The sequence below is a fragment of the Phycodurus eques genome, chromosome 16, assembly GCF_024500275.1.
Source record: "Phycodurus eques isolate BA_2022a chromosome 16, UOR_Pequ_1.1, whole genome shotgun sequence".
Taxonomy (NCBI): domain Eukaryota; kingdom Metazoa; phylum Chordata; class Actinopteri; order Syngnathiformes; family Syngnathidae; genus Phycodurus; species Phycodurus eques.
This window is the reverse complement of record NC_084540.1, coordinates 4,614,008-4,641,891: the sequence shown is the minus strand read 5'-3', so window position 1 is coordinate 4,641,891 and position 27,884 is coordinate 4,614,008. Positions and strand designations below refer to the sequence as shown.

General features: G+C 42.0%; 1 protein-coding gene across 3 annotated transcripts in view; it reads left to right on the top strand.

The window, feature by feature from the left end:
• rbfox1 (RNA binding fox-1 homolog 1) overlaps positions 1 to 27,884 on the top strand; it is a 343,897-nt gene that overhangs the window by 147,773 nt on the left and 168,240 nt on the right. Inside the window, exon 3 of one of the 3 annotated variants that reach the window (XM_061701031.1) lies at positions 15,816 to 15,857. The exons of the other annotated variants lie outside the window; for them this stretch is intronic. Within the exon in view, the coding sequence (XP_061557015.1) occupies positions 15,831 to 15,857 (27 nt within the window). The 5' untranslated portion in view covers positions 15,816 to 15,830. The remainder of the gene's footprint in view (positions 1 to 15,815; positions 15,858 to 27,884) is intronic. 3 annotated transcript variants of the gene reach the window in all.

Genomic DNA, 27,884 nt, shown 5'->3' with positions numbered 1-27,884 from the left:
ATCCTCTGCTGGGCCTTTTTGAGGACGGAGTTGATGTTGGTCGCCCACTTCAGGTCCTGAGAGATTGTAATTCCCAGGAACTTGAAGGTCTCGACGGTTGACACAAGGCAGCTGGGCAACGTGAGGGGCAGCTGTGGCGAAGGATACCTCCTGAAGTCCACGATCATCTCTCCAGTCTTGAGCGTGTTCAGCTCCAGGTTGTGTCGGCCGCACCACAGCTCCAGCCGCTCCGCTTCCTGTCGATATGCAGACTCGTCACCGTCCTTGATGAGGCCGATGACAGTGGTGTCATCTGCAAACTTCAGGAGCTTGACAGTCGGGTTCGCTGAGGTGCAGTCATTCGTGTAGAGAGAGAAGAGCAGCGGAGAGAGGACACAACCTTGGGGCGCCCCAGTGCTGATGCTGCGTGTGGATGAGGTGGCCTCCCCCAGCCTGACCTGCTGTGTCCTGCCCATCAGAAAGCTGTAAATCCACTGGCAGATGGCAGGTGAGACGCTGAGCTGGAGAAGCTTGGTTGAAAGGAGTTCAGGGATGATGGTGTTGAACGCTGAGCTGAAGTCCACGAACAGGATCCTCGCGTAGGTCCCTGCACTGTCGAGGTGTTCTAGGATGAAGTGCAGTCCCATGTTGACTGCATCATCCGCAGACCTGTTCGCTTGGTAGGCAAACTGCAGGGGGTCCAGCAGGCGACCTGTGACACTCTTGAGGTGGTCCAGCACGAGACGTTCAAAGGACTTCATGACCACAGATGTCAAAGCGACAGGCCTGTAGTCATTCAGACCAGAGATTGCAGGTTTCTTGGGGACTGGAATGATGGTGGAGCGTTTGAAACAGGATGGAACTTCGCACATTTCCTAAGATCTGTTGAAGATCTGAGTGAAGACTGGAGCGAGCTGGTCCGCGTAGACTTTGAGGCAGGATGGGTCCCATGGTCCGGTCCTGCCACTTTGTTAATCTTCTGTTGTTTGAAGATGCGTCTCACATCCTGTTCATGGATGGTTAACTCAGAAGTCAGAGGTGTGGTTGTGGTCGCGGGTGCGGCCGGGTGGGTGTGTGGATGTGAAACTGTCCTTTTCAAATATGCAGTAGAAGGTATTCAAGTCGTTGGCTAGTGTGCTATTGTTCTCAGCTTGGGGGGATCGTCGCTTGTAATTAGTCAGCGATTGGAATGCATGCCAGACTGATTTAGAGTCGTTCGTGCTAAACTGTTTTTCCAACTTTGCTGCATAGATCCTCTTTGCAATGTTAATTTCTTTAGTAAGCTGGTTTCTAGCTCGATTATACAGGGCCCTGTCCCCGCTCTGATATGCATCTTCCTTAGCTTGGCGAAGCTGCTTAAGTTTAGCAGTGAACCACGGCTTGTTGTTGTTGAATGTGCGAAATGATTTTGTTGGGACACAAACCTCTTCACAGAAACTGATATAGGATGTGACAGTGTCCGTATATTCATCCAGGCTGCCAGCTGAATTTTCAAAGACACTCCAGTCTTTGCAGTCTTAACAGCTTTGAAGTTCCATCTTGGCTTCATTGGTCCACTTTTTGACTGTTTTCACTGTAGGCTTCGCACATTTAAGTTCTTGCTTGTACGTCGGTATTAAGTGAATTAAGCAGTGATCAGATGAGCCCAGGGCTGCACGAGGTATAGCACGGTATGCGTTTTTTACCGTAGTGTAGCAGTGGTCTAAAGTATTATTTTCCCTGGTAGGACAGTCGATGTGCTGCTTGTATTTAGGGAGTTCGTGGTTGAGTTTAGCTTTGTTAAAGTCCCCGAGAATAATGAGGGGTGAGTCCGGGTGTTTTTTTTCAATTTCGTTGACTTGTTCGGCGAGCGTTAGCAATGCGGCGTTCATGTTAGCTTGAGACGTAATATAGACTCCAGCCAGTATGAACGATGCAAACTCACAGTGGCGAGTAGAATGGTTTACAGTTTAAGAATAGCGACTCCAAATGCGGGCTGCAGTGTGTGCTGCGCACCGTGACGTCCGTACACCATTTTTCGTTGATATGGAGGCATATCCCGCCGCCCTTTGTTTTCCCCGATGATTCCATGTCGCGGTCCGCTCGATGAATGTTGAAGCCGGGAAGCATGACGGCGCCATCGGGTACAGCGTCGCAAAGCCAGGTCTCCGTGAAGCACATGGCCGCGGAACATCCGAAGTCTTTACTGGTCTTTAACAGAAGATGAAGCTCGTCCATTTTGTTGGGTAGGGAGCGTACATTCGCGAGGTGGATCGACGGGAACGCCAATCTGTGTCCTCTCTTGCGGAGTTTCACCTGAATGCCGGCTCGTTTCCCTCTGTGGCGCCGCTTCCGCCTCCATGCGCCGAAAACCGCGGACGCCACTCCGGTGAGTAACTCGGGGAAAAAACTGAGACGAATTTCGAAAGTTGGTGACAGAAAGTCCGGAGTAGCCTCCTTGATGGTTAGCAGGTCTCCCCTTGTGTAAGTGAGTCGTGTAAGGTCTCCAAAGACGGACGAAAAACACAAAAACAAAGGCAATACTAGAGAGCGCGTTACCGAGGCGACCACACTGGTAGGCGCCATCTTGGAAATGTGTCAATGATTCTCACCCAAAAGCAAACCAAACAGGTACAGTGACTTAATTAGTGATGTCTATTTTAACCTTAACTGTATTTATTTTGATATACAGTATCTTCCCAATGAAAAAAAACAAAACAAAAACGCAAGCCCATATTTATGCCTCTACCGCTGAGCTCATCTTCTTAAAACCCAGTTTCTGACAGACCAAGTCCAAGTTTTATCTGCCAGTGCTTTCGACCGGTTAGTTTAAAGTTGCACCAAAGTCATTTACGCGTTTTTCCTTTTTCTAAATAGATGAAATAATTTTGAAGTGCTGAAGACATGCGAAGACTGAGAAAAATTTAGAACTGAATTGTGGAGATATCTCCTCCTTGAGCTGTCACCTTATCGTGGTGGAGGGGTTTGTGTGTCCCAATGATCCTAGGAGCTAAGTTGTCTGGGGCTTTATGCCCCTGGCAGGGTCACCCATGGCAAACAGGTCCTAGGTAAGGGACCAGACAAAGCACAGCGCCAAAGACCCCAATAAAGATTGAAAATACAGGAAAACGTTTTCCCTTGCCCGGACGCAGGTCACCGGGGCCCCCCTCTGGAGGAGGGGCTCGAAGGCGAGCACCTGGTCGCCAGGTCTTCACCCATGGGGCCTGGCCGGCCACAGCCCAAAAGGGTAACGTGAGTCCCCCTTCCCATGGGCTCACCACCTGTGGGAGGGGCCATAGGGGTCGGGTCCAATGTGACCTGGGCGGTGTCCTTGGCATTCCGATCCCCGCCTACGAAACTGACTCTAGGGACGTGGAATGTCACCTCTCTGGCAGGGAAGGAGCCCGAGTTACAGTTGGACATTGAGTCCAAGTGGACCATGTTCCTGTGCCTCCATTGCCGAGGGGGCCAACCAGAGCTGTGGCCTTAAGGTGGTTGGTGCCGGTCGTGGTGGAAATCCTCGAACCCGTTGGTGGACACCAACGGTGAGGGATGCAGTCAAGCTGAAGAAGTACTCCTATCAAGCCTTTTAGCCTGTAGGAACTCCTGATGCTGCTGATGGGTACCGGCTGGCAAACCGGAATGCAGCTTTGGTGGTCGCTGAGGCAAAAACTCGGGTGTGGGAGGAGTTAGGTGAGGCCATGGAGAAAGACTTCCGGACGGCTTCCAGGAAATTCTGTTCCATCATCCGGCGTCTCAGGAGGGGGAAACCAGTGCACCATCAACACTGTGTTTTGTGGGGATGGGGCCCTGCTGACCTCGACTCGGGACGTTGTGAGTCAGTGGGGAGAATACTTCGCAGACCTCCTCTATTCCACCGACACGCCCCAGGGGGTGGATGAGATTCGCCCGGAGTTCCTAAAGGCTCTGGATGTTGTAGGGTTGTCCTGGTTGACATGCCTCTGCAACATCACGTGGACATCGGCGAGAGTGCCTCTGGTTTGGCAGACTGGGGTGGTGGTCCGGAAGGTGTGTTCCAACTACTATTCAGGGGTGCTGGAGAGGAGGGTCCTTCGTGAAGTCGAATCTCAGACTCAGGAGGAGCAGTGTGGTTTTCGTCCTGGCCATGGAACAGTGGACCAGCTCTTCACCCTCGGCAGGGTCTTCACGGGTGCATTGGAGTTCGCCCAACCAGTCTACATGTGTTTTGTGGACTTGGAGAAGGCGTTCGACCGTGTCCCTCGGGGAGTCCTGTGGGGGATGCTTCGGAGGTATGGGGTACAAAACCCCCTGATACGGGCTGTTCGGTCCCTGTACGAACAGCGGCTGGGATGAGAATCAGCACCTCCAAATCTGAGACCATGGTCCTCAGTTGGAAAAGGGTGGCATGCCCTCTCCAGCTCGGGGATGAGATCCTGCCCCAAGTGGAGGTGTTCAAGTATTTTGGGGTCTTGTTCACAAGTGAGGGAAGGATGGAATGGGAGATCGGCAGGCGGATCGGTGTAGCATCTGCAGTGATGCGGAATTTGTATCGGTGCGTTGTGGTAAAGAAGGAGCTAAAGCCGAAAGGTGAAGCTCTATATTTACCAGTCGATCTACGTTCTTACCCTCACCTTTGGTCACAAGCTGTGGGTCGTGAGAGAAAGAACAAGATCCCGGATACAAGCGGCCGAAATGAGTTCAAGGTCAAATGAGCTCAAGGTAGAGCCGTTGCTCCTCCGCATAGAGAGGAGCCAGATGAGGTGGCTCGGGCATCTGATTAGGATGCCTCCTGGACGCCTCCCTGGTGTTCATTCTAACTTGGCAGACTTGTTAAAACACTTCTCTGTGGTCTACTGAATTGACGAGATTTTTTGGCCTCTTTGGTGCAATTTATACTTATAAAGTACGTGTATTGATTACTTTGTAAACTTGTAAACAGGAAGAAGGTCAGGAGTAGTCAGGAGTAGTGTATGTAAAACAGGATATTTCTCAGTAATAGCCTTAAATAATAAATACATATAAAAACTTGTCATGTAGTGTAAACTGTAATAAAACAAGTTCATCTTCCATTTTTTCAAAACTGTTGCCACAAAATCCATGCATCTCCATGCTTTTGAAAGAAAAGTCATAAACATGAGCCATGTTCAAACTTTTCCACTTCTGTGGCTCAGCTGATCATTGGAAGGAAAAAAAAACACTCTTAGAGCGTTAACTAATAAGGCTGCATGTGACACAGAAACTAAATTAGGTTTTTCTTATTAAAACCTACTTTAGTCTTCAGAGCTTCATACAGACAGGTACAATTTAAGATGAAAATACTAAAAAAATAGCCAAAAAATAATTTATGAAAATAATGCCAGGGTATAACACATTGTGGTGAAATTAATGTTCGATAGTCTTAATTTGTTGCAGAATAATCCATACCACCTACAGTAGACACACTACCAGAAAATAAAGTATTTCTCATCTTTATTGTCCTATACCTTTTGTTGTTTGGTGATGTGGAACCTATTGACGAAGCCATGGACTCTTCAGAAGATTGTTCAGTCAGGCCACTCACGTTAATGGTGAAGTAAATTGAAAAATGCAATCAATGATCAGAGTGAATCAGTGCCAGTAACGATATCAGTGTGAGATAATCCAATTATTGCCTCGCAGAGATATTCTCTATTGGTATTTGGGTGCTTTGCCTGTCACAGTAAAGTATGCACCACTTTCTTGCCTGGTCAAAGATTAGAGAGAAGGCATTTAGAGAAAATGAGGATGCATTTGCTCTTTGAGTCGAACTAATAAAGGAAAGACTCAAAGAATTGCGCAATCTTTCGCCGCTTGTACTCCATTTTACATAAGATAGAATATTGATATTTTAATAAGTATTGAAAGTAATCTGTTCCACTAATGAGTTTAGTGTTCAAAATAGCCAATTGCACATTGATAAACATGATACCCGGAGCTGGGTTTACCATATGTAATTAACTATTTCATTCACGAATGGTCAAAGGTCATTAGCAAGAAAGTATGACAAATAGTGTTTTAGTTGGTCAAGTAGAATATCCCATTTAACAGATTTTGGGATTTTTTCTGTATTAGTGATGGTCTTTGACCCACATCGTTTTGCTGGCGTGTCGAATCAGAAGAGGCTTACAATGGTGAAACTGATCTAATTTCTTGTCATCTGATGTCCCGTTTAGTGACAAAAATAGCAAACCAAATGAGAAAAGTTTATTCAGGTAAGGCAGAACTATTTATCATTCTTTGATCAAAATTACAATTTCAGTCAACGCGATCATGTGATAGCCAAATCCGCTTTATTTATTTATTTATTTATTAAAAGACAGTGAGGGATGCTGTCAAGCTGAAGAAGTAGTCCTATCGAGCCTTTTAGCCTGTGAGACTCCTGAGGCAGCTGATGGGTACCGGCTGCCCAAGCGGAATCCGGCTTTGGTGGTCGCTGAGGCAAAAACTCGGGTGTGGGAGGAGTTCTGGCCGTCTTTTTGTAGTGCTTCTGACTGACCCAGGATTGGTTTTATATATACATACATTTTGTCCCTACCACAATGCAAAGGTCACCAATCAGGACCATTATGACTCATGGACAGGTAATGCTAACCAATTAGTTTTTACCTGCTCCTAATTCTATGCAACATTAATATTTTTTGAAATGGCTTCAGCAGAACTGCAAGCATAGTGAGGGGATTTGATCCCCAACAAAAAGAACACATCGGTCATGTCCTTAGGTGCCCGGGCACCTGCCCTTTTGCCCTTAATCACAAATCGCTTAAATTCAATATACAGTCTGTGGAGTGTGCATGTGCTCTAGTTTGTTAGTTTTTGAGTGACAAGAATGACTTCAAACGCCACACTAAAATTCTACGAACATAGAATGAAGGCTAATGTAACTGCAGCAATTTTGTAGTAAAATGTTTACATCACCTGCAAATACTTGATCACGGCAGCGCTCGAGACGCATGGATGCGAACAACGTTTTAAATTACACTACATTAGAATGTACACAACAACTGCATACAGTCCTTGCGAACTATTTGTACTACCAGATATTTTGAATGGTATTTTTCCACTGGGAATTATTGTGTTATTTTATTCTTATCTGAAATAAATTTTATATTTTTTACTATATAAAACATGTTTCATTAATAAATGGAGGAAAGATCTGAGAAAAGTGGCATTCATTTCATGTAACTTTCAGGGAAATTTTTATATCACGATATCCTGTATAAAATAATGGAGTTATAACATTTTCTCGATGTCACACTGTACTACTTGGACCATTGTTAAAATCTTGCTGGAATTTAGGTTATTGTAAATACAATATATAATTTAAGTTAATGTAATACTTCATTTTAAAATATTGTTGTTTATACATCTTTGACTGTCTTAATATTTAAAATGTAGTGCAAAAAAGGTAAGTTAAAAAAAGTTAAATAAAATACTATTACATTTGGAAGCAATTCTTACCTTTAGTTTTCATCCTTACATTAGAGAATGTTCTTTTCGTGTTTTGATGGTATGATGTAATTTTCTGTCATGTTTGTATTTGTTACCGTACATTGTATTTCACTGAAGCTTGATTTGGAAAAAAAAATGTGAATTGAATTGAATTTGCAAAAAGTGCCAGAAAAATGACACTTGGACCTTTCCTTCAAATCGTTGAGCCCTATCCTCATGTCCATGGTACATGAGTTGCATGATAGTTACTAATGATCTCCGTTACAAAAAAAAGAAAAAGAAAAGACCCTGTAAGGGTATAACTACTAGATAATAAATAATAACAATTGCACCAGTCGTACATTAATGACGTTTTCTGTGCCTGCTTATCCAACTGGCCGATTCAAGTAAAAATGCCCCGATTGAATGTGATGTGAAGAAAAAAAAAAATCACAAAGACCTTAAAATCACGTCTCTGTCAAAATCCCTGAACGCTTTTCTTCCCCGTCCCATTCCGAAGGGTTTCCAAGTATCACATGAAGCCCATGGTCTGGCTAAAGTTTGGGGGTGGGGTGTGTGTGCCATTTAGCACTTGTGCTTATTTTCTCTGCTTTGGCCGCGCAGTTCAACTTGTTGTCTGTCCATAGCACTTTGAAGAAGGTCATCCCACAGCAGCTGCAGCAAACCTTGATGAGCATCACAAAAAATGCAAATGTGTTTTGCCACCCATAGCTGCAGTAGGAATGTCGGCAGCCATGCTGTGAGGTCCCTTTGTTAATAAACAGGATAGAAAATCGATGGATAGATGCATATTCATTGTTTGTGACTTCTTGTAGCCACTTTAACTTATTCAATAATTCCGCTATTTCCATCAAGGTATTTTAATGAACACAAATATTTACCTATTACCAGACTAGGAATTAGAAAATTGCCTGTGCATTTCCCATTGCACAACATAAAATAGATTCTCTAGAAACCATTATCGAGGCTTTAGCATTGTTTGAATTTCCCTTTCTCGAAACACATTTCAGCCCCTCTCACAGCCCATTATGAGCTGAGTAGTGGTTGAGATATAGTTTCCCACTGGGGACTGCTAGCATTCCTGCTCATTCAGCATCTTCTCACTCATTCCTGTTTCCCCTCCTTTTTTCCATCATTGCTTCTCAGTTTTCATCCCCTGGAGGGTTTTGTATTGTGTGCAACACAGCATCATCATTAAAAATCGTTTTGAACATTATTGAATTAAAAACAGCAGAAACAGATCTGATTTTATAGGAATTTTGAGATACCATACTGAAGAAAGTGCCTAGCACAGAATAATAATGATGCACGTGCGATGCCATGCTGTGAACCATGACGCAGTGGTTACTATTTTCTCTTTAGCATTTGCACTGATAAACCTCTTCCTGCTAACAGACTCAAAATATTTTTCTATAGTAACAACTCATAAATGATGTTGAAATACTAATATTAAAACATGTACAACAATTATGTTGCAAATAAATGACGTACAATTGAAATGTAATAAAAAATATCTTTTGTTGTAACCTCTACTGACTCAACATACATACTTCATGAAGAATTGAACAAGACCTTTTATCTTAGTTCTTGAACCCTAAATCACTGTGTATGGTCGCACACAATGCCCAAAGCAATCATTTACTGCAATCCCGATTTACAAATCTAAAAATGATTAGATCAGCTTGGTATTAAAAAAAGGCACGAACAACAATTATGGGATGAACTGGCTATACAATTGCAATCTGAAATAAAAATTACAGGCCAATCAGATCAACAAGTGTTCTTGTAGGAGAGTAATATGTATACACGGAGCTTGACAAGCAGCTACTGCTCTGCCAAAACTAGAAGGCAGAAAAGTAAAAATGTTTTTCTATCAGAGGGAGAGAAAAAAAACATTGAGTGGAGTGCGTTGCTCTTAGTTTAATGAAGATGGTGATTTCTGCTTGTAAAGCAACCACAAATGTCTTCAGCAGCCACCGCAAGCATCTCCTTTGCAGACCCAATAAAATCAAGTTCTGTCTATTGATTTTAGATTCATGAAAGTACCTCCAAACGTAATTTGTATCAAATGAACTGTACAATGCACAATCAAACATAAATAAGAGCAAACTCTCTCCAGTTAGGCCTGATTTAAATACTGCCTTAATGTGCTGGAAAAGAATTGTCTCTCAGGGTGGTACAGAGCAATCAGAACAATTTTCTGCAGTAAAATTTAGCCCCACCTCCTCCTATTATCTCTCCCGTAATAGTTTCACAAAGTTTATTCTCTCCTAAATCAATGCTGCTGGGAAGTAAATTACTGTAGAGGCAAAAGATTTGAAACCAAATAAAATCAGGGAGAAGAATCAAAGATCAGATCAATGCTCTTACCCATAATAAATAAGAAATATATGGAAATATGCTAAATGGAAGTATGGAAATCTTCTAAATTCATTGACACATTCCAGTACATAAGTGGATCAAGGAGTGTATGTTGTTGGGGGAAGGGTGGGATTACAGTGTCACTCGTCTACTCTACAAAAAAATACAAATAAAGGATGAGGAAATTGTTGGCCTATTCCGAACTGTCAGGTACTGTTATGAACAAATTCCAAATAAAACTGTGACCCTTTTCGGCACACAAAAAAATAATCTGTGTTGGTAGATGCGGAGGAGGAATGACTATAAACCCAATGCATCCCTGTTGGAAACATCCATCAATCCATCCATGTTCAGCACAGCTTATCCTCGTTAGGGTCGCGGGGCGCTGGTGCCTATCGCAGCTGACTTCGGGCGAAAGGCGGACTACACCCTGAACTGGTCGCCAGTCAGTCGCAGGGCACATATAGACATGGACAACCATTCGCACTCACATTCCCACCATCACTGAGTGGGAACTGAAACCACGCTGCCTGCACCAAAGTTAGGCAACTGTACCACGACACCATCAGTGACTCTGTTGGAAACAATAAAGCCGTTTATGTTGGCGTATACTAACAATGACATTTGACACGGCCTGCAACACAGTATGTTTAAAAAAATGTGTGTCAGAGGGCAGTATGAGTAGTTTGATAGTCCAATATATGAGGGGGGTGGGGGGGGGGGCTGCTGCGACATCCACATCCCATGGATGGGGGGAGTGGTTGACGGGGACTACCACTACTATTAATAGTTTTATGCCTATGCACTGTAGAGCTTTTCTAAATATGCAAATGGTAAACACAGTTTCTCTTCATAACACGTAGATAAAGATAAATCATTTTTTTAACGTATCATTAAAAATGGTTACCCCAGATTGCTATTATTTTGGTGCTTAATGTGGAGATGGGATTCAGCTGCTGTTCAGTGCACGGGCGGATGGAGATATAGCTATATCTCTAGTGAGATATAGCAATCTGGAAAAATCCTAAATGTATCACCTTTAACAGAAAGCTGTGACAGTTTTTCAAAATAACAGAAATCTATCAACAATTCATAATTGTTTGATTGATTAGTTTTAGCGACATTACATTAAAGTCGAAAATTTTCAAAGTAACCCTTGCATCCTTGAATTTATATATATTTTTTTTATGTGGCCCTTGGAGGAAAAACTTTGGACAAAGTTTAGGCGGCTATGGCTCAGTTGGTAAAGCGGGTCATACAGTGACAGAAGGGTTGCCGGTTTCAATCCACTGTTCACTGTTGAAGTGTCCTTGGGTAAGACACTGAACCCTGATTTGCTCCCAGTGAGCTTGGCAGTGCCTCATATGGCAGCAGCTGGCCATTTGGTGTATGAATATATACGCTTTAGGCACCGTGAGGTGTACATAAAGCGCAAAATGAAGGTGGTTGGGTGTTTGGTGGCGGTCGAAGGGGCCGTAGGCACACAATGGCAGCCATGCTTCCATCAGACTGGCCCAGGGTGCTGTTTGTAGTGTTGTTTCCTTCGTGAACGTTTCGTTCAAAAGAACAAATGTTTTTAGTGAACATACTCAGCTGATTCAGTTTATTTGAATAGATTAATAAGAAATGTAGCATAACACGTACATATTTACACATACATATCCTCTCTGTCTAATACAAGTAGTATTGTTTAGTGTTGTCACTGGAATACTGATATTCACTTAAATTATACTTTTACAACTTGTTTGCAGTGTTGTTTACTTATTGTCTGCATTTTAGTGCAACAAAACTCATTTAACAGCTGGACATTTACATACACTTTGTTAACTTGACAGACATGCGTGTTCGAGGTTGATCAGGTCTACAAGGAAATACATCATATTGAATTCATTGTGTATATAAATACTATATATAAAGAGGGAAGTGATTCACGACAGGGATTTAGTTTTTATTTTTTTCAGTTGAGCTCAACTGCGCCAAATGAGAACTACAGCGTACTGTCAATCATTCTGAATTTCAGGCGAATGACCAATGAGCAGCCAGCATAAGGCAGTGCGGTCACAGACGGGGGTAGTGGGAATAGTAATAATAATAATAATAATACAAATTTATATAGAGCTTCTCGAGGTACTCCAAGATGCTTTACACTAATCAGATGACAATAACATTAAGGTGGGTGAGCAGGAAGCACAGGTGCTGGTGTCAACGACGCAGTCCACCGCAGTGGGAGCCTGTGTGGATGGAGAGAGGAAGCGGGAGGATATGTGCAGTAGCTGAGCTCTCCGCACAGATGCCACCTAAGCTGGGTGTTCGAGAGTTTGCTAAGAGAGAGATACTGTAGGTAGCTGATAACTGACCTAAAGTTTTTTTTTTTTTTTTTTTTTTTCAATCTCCCCGCTTTTCCGAGTATACAATACATGACAAACAACAACGCATTGTACTTCGGTGAAGGTGTTACGTGAACGTGAACCTCAGGGCTGAATCAGAAATTGAATGAGTAAGCACTTCAATGATTCCATCCCTCCATTTTCTGTAACGCTTATCCTCACTTAGGGTCCTGGACGTGGTGGAGCCTATCCCAGCTATCTTCGGGCGAGAGGCGGGGTACACCCTGAACTGGTCGCCAGCCAATCGCAGGGCACATATAAACAAACAACTATTCGCACTCATAGAGTTTTCAATCAACCTACCATGCATGTTTTTGGGATGTGGGAGGAAACCGCAGTACCCGGAGAAAACCTGCACAGGCACGGGGAGACCATGCAAACTCCACACAGGCGGGGCCGGGATTTGAACCCTGGTCTGTCAGGTGTGTGTGTATATACACCGGTGCTGATGAGGCTGATTGAAGAAAGGTGCTGAAAACACAAAGCGCCCTCCCGGCTCCAATAATGGAACTGCAGGGCAGTATATGACACGGTCCTCAGAACTGTGAGGTAGATGTGCTAACCAGTCATCCACCGTACCGCCTCACAAATGTAATAAAAATGTTAAATAAAAAATTAACATGAATGATCACCCATTCGTATGTTCTTTAAAATAAAAACCTGTATGTTTTTGGAATATCTTAATATTGATTGCACAATAACATGTATATTTATACATGGTATCTCATATCAATCTCATGGTACTTGTGTATAGTGACAAATAGGCATTATTTCATAGGACCAGATTAATATAAAACACAATTAAATACAATACACGTAAGTAGGGCGATGTGCTGAATCTAAATATCACATTGGTTTTACTCAATCAGGTCAACTTTTGAAATATGGCCAAAGTTTTTGTTTACATGTACAGGTATTTTTGCTTTAGAGGTTCAAATAAACGGAGGTTCATGCGATGAATTTTGAACAATGATGATGTAACATCAATTTACACGTATTTACTTTTATCTACTATTCAATTTACTGTAAGCAAAGTTTGTACCATTCGATTAATAAACTATTAACAACTTGGCATGAAAACCTGACCTGAACAAGAGAAATGTCTTTTTCGGATACAGCGGATAGACAACTTACCCCCAAAACAATTTTTGCAACTTGGAGTAATACATCTGTGGTACTCCTCCTAGCCATGAAACCATACTGTTGCTCGCAAATACTCACTTCTGTCCTGAATCTAGCTTCCTCTACTCTTTCCCATAACTTCATTGTATTGCTCATCAACTTTATTCCTCTATAGCTCCCACAAGTCACACTACACATCACCCTTGTTCTTAAAAATAGTTACCAGCACACTTTTTCTCCATTCCTGCGGCATCTTTTTCATCATTGAGAATTCTGTTGAACAACCAGGTCAAAAACTCCACAGCCACCTCTCCTACATACTTCCATACCTCCACGGGAATGTCATCAGGACCAACAACTTTCCATTTTTCATCTTTGTTAGTGCCATTTCTAACTTCCTCCTTACTAATCATTGCTACTTCCTGGTCCACCACACTTGCCTCTTCTAGTCTTCCTTCTCTCTCAATTTCCCCATTCATCAACTCCTAAAAGTATTATTTTCCTCTATCTACCAAACTACTGGCACCAGCCAACACATTTCCAACTCTATCCTTAATCACCCTAACCTGCTGCACATCCTTCCCATCTCTATCCCATATTTATTAATTTGAACAACTCCAATAGCAACAGTGCTTAGCACTGCTTAAAGCTAAAAATGTTCTCCATCTGTACCTGGATAGTGCCTGCCTGCAGCATCGAACGGATGACACTGGGCTGTCCTCTTCTGTCCTTGACTCTGCCTCATCATAAATGCCTCATATCGTTTCTTGTGGTTTTACCTAAAGTGTTTCACAACGTTTGTTGTGTTGCCACAACTCCTTATCGTTTTTCCACGAACATCGCAAATCGCATCTTGGATGTTTGGAGCTCAAATAGCTCCACACATGACTCCTCAATTTTACAGAGTCAGACTGAGACTGAGTAACTGACTGAGCAGCACTGAGTGCAGCTGTACTTACACAAAACACACTTACACAAGTGGAAGAAAAACACGTTCCTGCCAACCGGTCATCATTTAGACAAAATCTCAATCGTTCAGATACCTTTCACCATATTTCTGTTAAAAATATTCTATACATTACTGTTATAATAATTGAAGTATTAAAAGTATCGATGTTTGAGAATCATAAAGATCTGGTATCGGAGGTATCAATATTTCAAGATCCATACTCTCATCAGTAGTGTTTAGCTTGTGGAAAGAAAAGAGTGAGACAAATGCGGTAAAGATGCAAACGCGGGCATTTTTTAACATAAAACTAATTAATTTGACCACCTACAACAGCTATTTAATGATAATGTTTTTAAGACACGTGATGAACTGTTCCCAGAATTCCAAATAACAAGCGGAAACTTTCTTCAATACAACAAATTAAAAGCAGCAATAAAAAAAATAGAATACCAACACTCCAGAGCACCCTCGAACTGGCGGAGTTAGTCAAGCAAATAGTGAAGTTTCTTCTGCAAAATAAAAGAAATCTCTCAAGTCCATGAATGAATTTCATGCACTAAATCAATGCACTTACCAATCACTAAATGGGAAGAAGACCTTTCCATGTCCGATGACCATAACTACTGGATTCACATATGTAACAATACGTTTAGAATGACCAAAAAAAAAATAAAAAATTTACAGCTTATACAATATAAAGTGCTCCATAGAAGACACTTTACACAGTACACTATGCATAAAATGGGCTTTTCTATTTTCATGCTATATGGGAATGCACACCAAGTCAATGCTTTTGGGCTTCAGTTAAACAAAAACTCTTTTATATTTTGAATTTCAGGATTCCCCAAGATTGCGCATACTTGACGACTTAAGCATAATCGACCTCCCTAATAAATATTCACAATCATTACTCGTTGCGTTCGCTACCGCTAAGAAAACAATTCTATTAAACTGGAAAAACAAAATAAGCTATTAACATCAATCACTGGCTAAGTCTCATCATAGAATATATTGCGTTAGAAAAAATATCAGCATAACGAAAAAAATTAATTACATATATACATAGATAGCTGGTCACCCTTCCTCAACATTCTAAATCTAGACTCTTGATTCCTGTGCCTGGGTAGTGTGCCATCTGACAATAACAAGACTATTTTGTAAGTGTAAAAGTAAACTCTTGACTTCTGTTTTCTTTGTAGTTATTGTTGTTTTATTACTATTCTATTTGTCATTCTCTTTATTTTGTCTTATTCATTTATGTACTTGTTTTCTTTTATTATTATTTTTATTTATGTATTTATTTTGTTTTTATTTATTTTTTAATTTTTAATCCTGCAGTGAGTGGAGCAAATGGGTAATTTAAATGATTTAGTTATAGGAATTGCTTATTTATTATTTATAATTCTAACTATTGCATGCATTTAGTGTTTCCAAAACCAACAATTTCCAATTATGAGCTTTTAACAGCTTCATTCTAATACAGCCGTACAAATATGCTGTAATGGCTTTTAGGTCTGTGGTTTCTTCCCATACGAATGTTACTGTAATGTTCTGGTTTTGTCTTTTATTCCCCCTGTCTTCTCTTGTAGATTTTTTGCCAACTAATGAGCTGTGAGCAAGAGCAGCTGAGGGTAAGTTCAGCCTACTTGGTATTAAGTGTGTCAAATGTGTATGTCCAAACAGTTAGGCCCAAATTAAGAAGAGAACTCAAATTAAGAAGAGAACGCTGGCAGACATGGGTGTCCAACTTGGGTTACACAGTACTCTTCAAAACCTTACTACTTCCGTTGACCTTACAGACGCAGTAGACTTAAGACACATGTATAGGTACAAATGTTTCACCTATTGTAGTTCCCAGAGACTTTGATGGACTCAACAAAACCTCACCGTCAATAATCTGATTTCAATCAGTGCCGCTCGGTAAACATATTTGTCACTAGGGTTGGAAAATGAGGAATTGCGTTAGTGGGAAACTTTCCATGTATCTGTAGTAAGACAAATAAATAAATGAATACAATTGCTGTTAGGGCGGCGGCATGGTGGACGACTGGTTAGAGTGTCAGCCTCACAGTTCTGAGGACCCGGGTTCAATCCCTGGTCCCGCCTGTATGGAGTTTGCATATTCTCCCCGTGCCTGCGTGGGTTTTCTCCGGGCACTCCGGTTTCCTCCCACATCCCAAAAACATGCATGAATTGGAGACTCTAAAGTGCCCATAGGTGTGACTGTGAGTGCGAATGGTTGTTTGTTTGTGTGCCCTGCGATTGGCTGGCGAGCAATTCAGGGTGTACCCTGCCTCTCGCCCGAAGATAGCTAGCTTAGGCTCCAGCACGCCCGCGACCCTAGTGAGGAGAAGCGGAACGGAAGATGAATGAATGAATGAATTCCTGCTGGAACGGGCTCATATTGTAAATTCCAGGTTAAGGGCATTATAGTGCTATTAATCAAATGTTTCCTTACGTTTTCATGCACAACCATAGGCACTTAAGAATGAATGCTTTGGTTTAACTTGTATGTTGAGGCATCTGTATGATGAGTGTGTTTTGGTCTCATTACTTTCTTGTCAAGAGACCTGAGACTAGCAGTAAATCGGCAGCCTCATTATAAATTGCGTGAAATGCGTTCAGCTCGCTCATATCCACCTAATGAGTCAGGGCTCGCTCGTCTTTGCTGTCTTCTTGTATCGGGGACCTTGAGGCGAGTGCTTTATTTTATTGCTGAATATATAAAAGTTTTATTTATATATTTTAAACATTGATTTTCAATAAGTATCCACAAAAATGCAGCTACAGCAGCAGCGAGCGTGGCTCATTTGCGCTTTGATGCAGCATGATTGTCATTAAATTGCGGGTACATTTTGAGTCTAAAAATAAACTTCTAGCTTCTGTGTTATTATTCATGCCATGGCATCTTATTGCAATCCCCTCTACACACAGCTACCTAAGTTAGCTAAGTTAATTTATTTTATAATTGTCTATAGCCACAAAGATATGAATGAGTGCTTCCTTCAGGATAATAGGGAAATGAGAAGAGCGTAGATTACACTTGCAGTTTGGTTTTGGACACTGAATTGTTTTTATTGGTTATGCAGCCTTAGGACATTTTTAAAAAGGAACACATACTAAACTAAATATTAAGTTCTTTTATAGCACTTGACTCTGTACACATAATGTCAAGTTTCCATTTCAGCCCATTGTTCATTTTCTGTTAATGTGCCTTTGTGCTTTGTCTTTCACTGGAAATAAATGCATAAAATATTTGTCCACTGCCTTCCCGTTAACATTGTGTAGCTTTTACAGTTTTAAATGTTTATGGAAGTGACCTGCTCCACAAAGTGTTAGGGGTCAAAATAGTCACTATTTAACATGGCCAAAAGCGAAGCTCGTTTCCGTATATGGAGTAATATGCTAGTTTATTAATGGATGTTTACTGGGGCAAGGTACAACTATATGACCGATAGTGGTTAACATGGTCAGGTAGACGGTCCCTCTTAACAGAATATATAGTATCTGCAAGGTTAAGGTTAAATACAGGCCAAAGCCATCAAACATGACATATTGAATGAAAAAAAAGTGTTTTGCCATTACATAATGATTTAATCCATCACTAGGCCAAATCGTAAGAAACTGGGTTTTGACAAACATGTTTAAGCTTAAGCACCCTGCTCAATATTGTAAGAAACACCAGGGGCCTCATGTACAAAGACTTGCGTGGATTTCCTACTAAAAGATGGCGTACGCTCAAATCCAGAAAACGTTGTACGCACAAACATATCCAGATGTATGAAACTCTGCGTACTCATGAATCCAAGCATATTTCCTTCGTACATTCCAATCAACGTGGAAACGAGCGCGCATGCTGGAGTAGCCGACTCCTCCTTGTCCACGCCCACCTTTGAATATGCAAATCACATTTAAATAAACCCTCCACCTGAGATGCCGATGAACAGAAAAAAAGGAAAATGAGCAAGGTAATGAAGAAAAATATTTTTTCTGAATGTGAAGTTGCTCAATGAAGTGGAAGTTCGCAAGAAAATCCTTTGGCACGGTGTCCTCTGGCGTTAGTGAATGGGACAGCGTGTGTGCGGCTGTCAATGCTGTGGGGTCGGAACAGCGCACACACGCTGAATTAAAAAAGAAGTGGTCAGACATTAAGGTGGATGTGAAGCCGAGGACAGCTGCCCACCGCCAAAGTGTGGCAAAAACAGGCGGAAGAACCGGTGCGGAGGGCCTCACCCCGTTTGAGGAGAGAATCGCTGCGGTCATGGGTGACGCTGCTCTCTCAGGGGTGCTGCGAGCACATGTGGCTGACTATAATCACTCCACAAGGTAAATACCATGTATTTTTTTTAACTCATAAAAAAAGTGTTCATACAGTAACCTACACTCAGCCCTGTGAGATATAGGTGCATGTGTAAATGTTGTATGGTATTTGTAATAAATCTTGCCATAGACTTTTGTTAAAAGTTGTACATGCACAGTAGCTTCTCTTGAATACAAAAAAAATGGACCACATTGCGGTGCTCTTCTGATGCGCCCAAAGCTGAATGCAAAGAAACCACACAATGGGGACGACATTGGGCCCAACGTTGCAGCCGTCTGTCATAAATTGCGGCTGATTTATTGTTTGGGAGTTGGAGACGATCGGGTGGGATGCAAAATGTAATAATTCCGTGAACTCACTTAAGACAACACCTTTAGAAAGTAGTGAGAAAAACGAGAAAAAAAGAGTGCTGACCTGATCTGCCGAACATCATAATTAATCAGCAGTCCAATGAGAGAGGGAGAAAATACCACCGGCTCTTTTTCCATGAGCTGGTTTAGCAACAAGGCTTGACTGACAGCATGTAGCAAGGCTAATGTTTAGTTCTGCTTTTCCTGCCTATTTTTTCTGACCCATTATGGATTAAGACATAAATGACTGATTTAAAACATTTTTCAGAAAAGGCAAAGAAGCATGAATGAACTGGGATACACATGGAAAATGCACTGCGACTAGCCATGTCTGAAAAGATAAACATTTCATCTCATCTTAATAAAGACAATAGGGTAGGGATCCATAAGCAAAGATTGATAACTCTCGGCGCACCCTATCTAAAATAATAGATTGTGTCAAGTTCTGTGGTGCATTTGACCTTGCCCTAGGTGACTATAATGACCAGTTTCAGACTAGGATTGGTAGATTCAAAACGACCCCTGTCTTTAGTTATAGTTATTGAGAAATGTGCTTCTCTCGAGGACGAAGGGCACAATTTATGTCCAAAAGGTACAAAACTACATGGCATTTTTGATTTTGTTGTTTTCACACTGTAAAAAATTGGAGAGTGGTAAATATAATCCATGAAAATCATCAAAAATGTAAATTTTTTTAGATAGGTAAGGAACCCTAAAATATAGGGTACATTTTATCTACGCTCCCTATTTCACCACAGTAAAAAGTGTTACCAAGACAAATTGAGTGAAATCTACCGAAAAGCCTTTGGTACTATATTTTGCATCACGTGATGCGTGCGTGCCGCACTGATTTGTTGACGTGTCATCGGCTCATCAGCGCATCTAGTAGTAGTCTGGTCGTCTCCCGAGTCTCAACCTGGAAGTTGTGGGATCGCTTAATGAGTAATTAGTTGTGTATGCCGCCTCTCACCCGAAATCAGCTGAGAGGCTCCAGCACACCTGTGACACTAGTGGGGATAAGCTGTGGAGTGGGAGTGGGGGGCACAGAACTCAGGGAGTCTGTGTGGGGTTTTTTTAGCAGTAAATTAATGAGCCGTCGTCGGTGGGCAGTTTTCACGCCTGTCTTGCACATTCCGTCCGCTACGTTTTAGTCAGATTCAAAATGCAAAATGGCGTCGCCCGTCGGTGACAATTGATCACTCTGATTGGTTGTTAGCTAGCGAACCAGCACAAAAGCAAACAGACGACAAAAAAAAAAGGCACTATATGGTAAAACAAGCTTAGCTGAATTTTGATCATTACTTCGATGTGTTCCTGCTTGTATTATGCGTATGTCGGGTAAGGTTAGCAGGCTATATGTGCATTTCATGTCATAAAACTGTCTGTAGTTTGATTGGAAAACAATGATTTCTCGGCCATACTCACTAAAATGCAGAGGGAAAAGGAGGAAGTTGCCAGCGTAGCACGCACGCACGCACGCACACACGCAGACAGACAGACAGACACTGTTTTGTCATTTGAGTCTTTCTGTTGGTCTTTTGACACTGCAGTTGCTTTGAAACTTTAAAAGCCAACTCAGCTGCTGTGGTTAGAGTGTAATCAGTGCTAGGGTTGGGCATCGTTTGAATTTGAGTAGTTCCGGTCATGATTACAGTGCTTCATTTTCATTCCGGTGCCAAATGATTCTTTTTTTTTTTTCTTTTTTAAACCTGTCCTGTTAAGCTGTATGGTCTTGCAGAATGGTGGATCTGTATGCCTTTGTGCTTGAACAGTTTTGCTGTGCAACAGGGGAGTTTGAAATACTCCCTCTGCTTACTTTTACATTTTTTTGTATTATTCCTATGTTTATGAAAAATGCAGCCAGACAGAAAAGGAAGTTAGGGGACAGACAGAGGGACGGAGTGGACTACGGGTGAAAACCACAGCAGAACAATAGTGAGACAATCTAGATATTTGAACACAAGTAACATTACAACAGTCATTTGTAGGCACCTGGTGGGGACATGCAATAGCTAACCAAGAGAACAAGATAAGAGAGGACAAAAAAGTGCAGGACAGGATGTACACACCCGGCACATTGAGGAAGGGTGAGCCCCCCAATGATAGTTGGGGGCCAGGCATCATTGGCCCCCAAGTTGTTGGACCCCAACTCATCAGCCTCCGCCGCTGGAATAGGGAATGGCTGACCATCGCATGCGACATGGTGCAAGATGACCATGCTTGGGCCGCTTCCGTTTGGCGGCCGTCCAGGCCAATGAAAACGCCGGCTCAACCCGGACTGGGTGAATGCCATTCCAACAACAACAACTTGGACCAAGACCCATGCAGTCTATAATGTTTAGGGACTTAATGGATGACAGTGACATTAATGTCATGTCAGGGCCCAATGTTCCATAGACCTGAATACAAAGGAGGTTGTAGGCTGGAATGGATGAATTCTATTACTAATCATTTTATTGGGGAAAAATGTTTTGGTATATGAACAGAGTCAGGGAATAAATTAGTTTTAAGAAGTTTGGGAACCATAGTTTATCTGTATGTTAGTGACGTATCGATTGAGAGGCAAGCTTTGTATTGTCGTGGAGTTTAGCTTGGCCAATCGTAAGAAGTACGAGAGAGTCATTGTCACATGCACAGATGCACATCGGGTACATTTTTCTGGAAGTCTGCAAGCCTTTAATTTCTATAGGTAATGTGGTAAAATTAGTTTGAAATAACATGAAATTGTTTTCGGATCATAGTATATGGTAAGTTTTTTATGAAGGGAATTATAATCCTTTTTACTTTTTTTCATTTGCTATTTGTGGCATGGCTCACTCCCTATCACTGACAGTATTACTAACTCATCTAATAAGCAAATGTGTATAAACAAAAGCTTGTCTGTTACACCTGTTTTTTCCCCTCTAAATGAAGTCTTGATACATTGTCAAGTGCAATCCTGTTTGTATGAAGCCATATAATATTCTGTAATTCATTTAGTAACATGTCTTAGCCGTTGCAGCCCCAGTGTGAAATTTACAGCTGACCTGAAATTACTCTAATCATTATTAGAATTATTCATGCCATTGGACTCTGTTTCATGAATGAAGAACTCAACAAATCCATCAGATTACCAGGGAATTTCCCAAGAGGTCTGTATATATGTTTTTTGGGGAGGAAAGTGAGAGAGGGCTGCATTTCCATAAAGATTCAAGTGGTTGCAGTTCCAAAGAAGAGATCATTAGAATCAATATTCAATTTGATAGCAGCTGCTTGTGATGTGGGTCGGTGCTTCATAAAAATGTCAAAGAGATTTAGTTGTGACATACACTGGAGGGACGACTTGCATTTCTTGATATTGATTGCAGAGTCTATCGGAATTATCTGGAAGAGCAGTTATAGCAGCTGCTTTAATACGCAAATACAAAATTAAATTCAACAGTGATAAAATAATAGCATGGATGAAATATGTACCTGTTGGAAACCATGTATAGTCATGTATATTTTACCTATAATTTTTGGCTGTTTCATTTTTGTATTAGTTGAAATATTTTATCATTCAAATAATGTATGTGGTAATTAAATAACCTCTGTTCTCAATTCTGAAGAAAACGTCAAGACCAAAAGTGTTAGAATGTGTTCAAATTATTTGTAATTTATTTGAATTGCATTTAAAAATGGAATAATCACAGACTTAATTTTTGATAATATTTGGACCCACTCAATCAAAAATCTTTTGTTTAAATCCCCAAACTTCTTGAATAAGTGGGGATATACCGATAATAAGTGTTTTCAGTGTTGGTTCTGCCCCAAAAAAAGAAAAAAAGAAATAAATAAACAAAAAATAAAAAATGGGGGGAAAATGAAACAAATTGGAAGATGAAATCTGTGAATAGGTAAATCCGCTGCTGGGGTCCCCTGTACATACGCTGATATCTTGAACAGTTAAATATTCATTTTTACCTCATATTATGGGGTGAGTTGATTGACAAAAGAAAAAAAAGAGCTATGGAGGTGAATAAGCGATCAAAACAAAAGACACTGCCTGATGACGTCTCTTCTAGGTGACACACAGTAAGAGAACTACATTTCCCAAATGCCTAAAAGTACCGCGATGTTCATTGGATAGGAAGCACAGGTGACAGGTGCACGGCCGAGGAAGGTGCTGGAAAGAGAGAGGGGAGGGGAGAGAGGGTGAGAGGGCGAGAGGCCTCAAAGTGCCACCCAGGCTCCAACAGTAGCACTGCAGGCCAGCTCATGACAGTATGCGCCTCTCAATGGATGTCTCCCGAGATCCTGCCAGGCTTCCCCGGTTGGCCCGCATAAAAATCAGACAGCAGGGAGTCGTCAAGGATAAGTTTGCGGGAAATCCAGCAATGCTTCTCCGGACCCTACCCCTCCCGGTCCACCATATACTGGTAACCCCTCCCCCTGGGCCTCACATTGAGGATGCACGAAACCGTGAAGGCCGGATGGTTGTCGATAACACGGGGGGGGTATGACGGCAGAGCTCAGGGCGCAAGTGGAGACAGGCTTAAGCAATGACACGTGGAAGATCGGATGAATTTTTAGAGACTACGGGAGTTGAAGTTGAATGGACGTGGGAAACTGATCAATAAATCGTGAGTTTGCGGGATTCTGTTTGGAGTGGGAGGTCACAAGAGGAAAGCCAAACGAAGTGACCCACCTTGTACTCAGGTGCAGGGGAACGACGAAGGTCCGCTTGCCATTTATTCCTCTCCCATGATCGGACCAAGGCCGCCCTGACGTCTCTCCACACTGACTGGACCCTTTTCAGATGATCCCTCAGGCACTGCATGCTCCTCTTCCTTGAATAATGGAGGTTGGAAACTATAACAGGCCATGAACGGAGATATAATTGTGGCGGAGCTGCTTCGGGAGTTGTGGGCGTATTCGATCCATGGCAGGAATGAGGCGGGATTAAGTGCAGAAACGCAGAGAAGGGCTGATTCTCGAGATTGATTCGCCCACTGATAAATAAAATCATAAAATGGAGAAAAACAGTAATTACTGTATGGTACTTCCTGCTATCGAATAGAAGAGCATTTGTTTGTTCTGTCTGTCAACCTGCCTCACAGGCATAAATAGGGGAATAAAGATACATTATTTCTTGTAAAAGAATACATTTTTGAGCAGTTAAGTACAATTTGATAATTTCCCACAGCACACCTGAAGATCACTCATGGCACACTAATGTGCCATGGCACACTGGTTGGGTATCATTGGACTGGAGAATACTTTTGAAGATCCTCATGAACAAGTCATTTAAATAGACACATTGCTCCATCTTGTGATCGGATCGGCGTTCGATTTTTAAACTGCTGATCTGTGATCGGTCCCAAAAATCCTGATAAGCCTAATATATATATATATATTTTTTTTACATTTATTTTTCTTTTCCTTTTCCTTTTGGCTTGTCCCTTTAGGGGTCACCACAGCGCGTCATCCTTTTCCATGTAAGCCTTTCTCCTGCATCCTCCTCTCGAACACCAACTGCCCTCACATCCATCAACTTTCTCTTTGGTCTTCCTTTTGCTCTCTTGCCTGGCAGCTCAATCCTCATCATCCTTCTACCAATATACTCACTATTTCTCCTCTGGATGTGTCCAAACCATTGAAGTCTGCTCTCTCTAACTTTGTCTCCAAAACATTGAACCTTGGCTGTCCCTCTGATGAGCTCATTTCTAATTGTATCCAACCTGGTCACTCCGAGAGCGAACCTCAACATCTTCATTTCTGCCACCTCCAGCTCTGCTTCCTGTTGTCTCTTCCTGTTGTCTCTTCAGTGCCACTGTCTCTAATCCGCACATCATGGCTGGCCTCACCACTGTTTTATAAATTTTTCCCTTCATCTGAGCAGAGATTCTTCTGTCACATAACACACCTGACATCCTACTCCTCCCATTCCAACCTGCTTGGACCCGTTTCTTCACTTCCTGACCACACTCACCATTGCTCTGGACGGTTGACCCCAAGTATCTAAAGTCCTCCACCCTTGCTATCACCCTGTAGCCTAACTCTTCCCCCACCAACCCTCTCATTCATGCACATATATTCTGTTTCACTTCGGCTAACCTTCATTCCTCTGCTTTCCAGTGCATGCCTCCATCTTTCTAAATGTTCCTCCATCTGCTCCCTGCTTTATATATATGGCAGCACGGTGCACGACTGGGTTGAGCGTCTGCCTCACAGTTCCGAGGAGCGGGCTTCAAACCCCGGCCCCGCCTGTGTGGAGTTTGCATGTTCTTCCCGTGCCTGCGTGGCTTTTCTCCGGGCACTCCGATTTCCTCCCACATCAAAAAACATGCATGGTAGGTTAACTGACAGCTCTAAATTGCCCATAGGTGTGAATGTGAGTGTGAATGGTTGTTTGTTTGTATGTGCCTTGCAGGGTGTACCCCGCCTCCTGCCCGATGATAGCTGGGATAGGCTCCAGCACACCCGCGGCCCTAGTGAGGAGAAACGGCTCAGCAAATGGATGGATGGATATATATATATATATATATATATATATATATATATATGGAACGAATAATCACATTTAAAAATATGTATATTCCCTGTGAGGATTTATGTTGTGATCCATTCAAGAAGCTTCCCAACCACCTGTCATAGCATCCACCACCTTAAATTTCAAATTACTGTCCACATATATAGCCACTCGTATAGTTTTGTTGAGTCTGATATTATATTAAGCTTCATTAGCATACAACTCAAAGTTTATTCACTTTTCCGGGTTGATCCATGTTTATGAAATGGCAATGTTGAATGGCTGTGATGTTGAATGCTAGTCCCTGATGCTATTCAAGTTTTTGCATAGGCTTCTCCTGTCGAAGAGGATAAAGGATAACTTTCCCTCTGATTCTACATTATGGTTGTACAATGTGTAGTCGTCGGTATTGTTAATATTGGAGAAAGGTTCATGCTCATCTCCTCTGCAATGTCCAGCGTGTTGTATTCACAGTGTGTTCAAATGTAATCATATATTGTTCCTCTTATACCTTTTACGTTTTATGTAGTGTGCTGTCACTGAATGGAGAATTCTGGCATTGTGCATTTTGTTTGCATTTGAGCATACTTTATAATCTTGTTCAAGTGTAGTTCAGATCATGTTGCTTACTGTTTATGATGATTACTGCTATATGAAGCTCCTTAACGTCTGTGTTTACTATACCTTTGGCATCCTCTGGTGTTTCATTGAATTTAATTATTATTTTGCAGGTTGCTGTCCATGTATGTTGACATTTCTCTTGTTTTTCTTTTTAAGTTGCGTACAATCTTAACTGTGTCAGCCTTTTGCTTAGACAAATGATGGTTCATGTCGACATTGGCTCATTGTCATTTCTCCGGTGAGTGGCATGCTTCGATGTTGTTATGACCAGGTTATGATTCGGAGGCCGGTCAGATGCAGGTCGTTGATGCGGGAGTATTGCTCCAGCTCTCTCCAGGTCTTTCTCGGGGTTCTGGATCCTGAGGGCTTTCACTGCCTCAACCAGCTCGAGGATTACTTTCTGCTGCAGATTGACAGCAGACGTCTCGTACGACAAAAACTCCAATTACTTCCTGATGTCGTCTCTTCGACTGTTAGTGACTTCTTGGAGCCCATGCTATTACTTGGCAACACAGTTTTTGCATTAACTGTTAGTCTAGACACCAGTTGGATAGGTTGCAAGCTACCCAACTTGCTGCAGTCTTTTAGTCCACAATCCCAAAACGCATTGTTCAAAAACCAAGACAAAATATAAAGTTAATTACGCAAAATCACTATTAAGAGTTCACAAAATAGTCCAAAAATGCCAAAGAGCAACACACACTACAAACAAGAACTAACGCACAACTGGATCCAATTCCTGATCCTTTACTAATTATTGAAGAAATGAGAAGAACTGTGACATATTTTTACACAACACCTTTTCTGTCCCTCAGACAGAACCAGATAGATCTCTGCCCTTTGCTTTGAATGATGGTCTTCAATCTAATTTACTGTTTTGACACAATATGTTTTTGATTCTACATTCATAAAATCAAAATGAAGTACGAGGTCACATTAGCTTTCACCATCGAATAACATCATAGCTATGCTATATAATGGTCATTGCAAATACAGAACAGTTTCTATCTGGTTTTATTTTGTCCTGCATTCACCACTTCTGCAAGTGCAGAAAACATTGGTTCACTTTGGCAGTCAATTATCCAACACTTCCTGATCCAGGCGCTCAACACACTACAGCAGAACATCAAAAAATATGACTTAAGGGAGCAAGACTGGCTGACGCTTATTAATGGCAGGAACTGTAGCTTGAGGAACACAGAACTGTGAGTCATTCAACACAGTTTGGGTGGACTGAAAGTAATTTATAGAATGACCAATCGATGTAGACGTATTTTTACAGGAAATTGCATGTTATTATCCATCCATCCATCCATTTACTGAGCCGCTTCTCCTCACTAGGGTCGCGGGCGTGCTGGAGCCTATCCCAGCTATCATCGGGCAGGAGGGGGGGTACACCCTGAACTGGTTGCCAGCCAATTGCAGGGCACATACAAACAAACAACCATGCACACTCACATTCACACCTACAGGCAATTTAGAGTCTCCAATTAATGCATGTTTTTGGGATGTGGGAGGAAACCGGAGTGCCCGGAGAAAACCCACGCAGGCACGGGGAGAACATGCAAACTCCATACAGGCGGGGCCGGGGATTGAACCCGGGTCCTCAGAACTGTGAGGCTGACGCTCTAACCAGTCGTCTACCGTGCCGCCCATGTCCATCCATCCATTTTCTGAGCCGCTTCTCCTCACTAGGGTCGCAGGCGCCGCCCATGTTATTATTATTATTATTATTTTTTGTGATTTCATTGGACTCGTCCTGTAGTGAGCAACTTCAAAATTTCTGAGATTAAACTGTTTTAGTTGGTTGTTTCAGTACATGTAATGACCATTTTATAGATACGAAGTTTATCATAGAAATAATATTGAATTATGG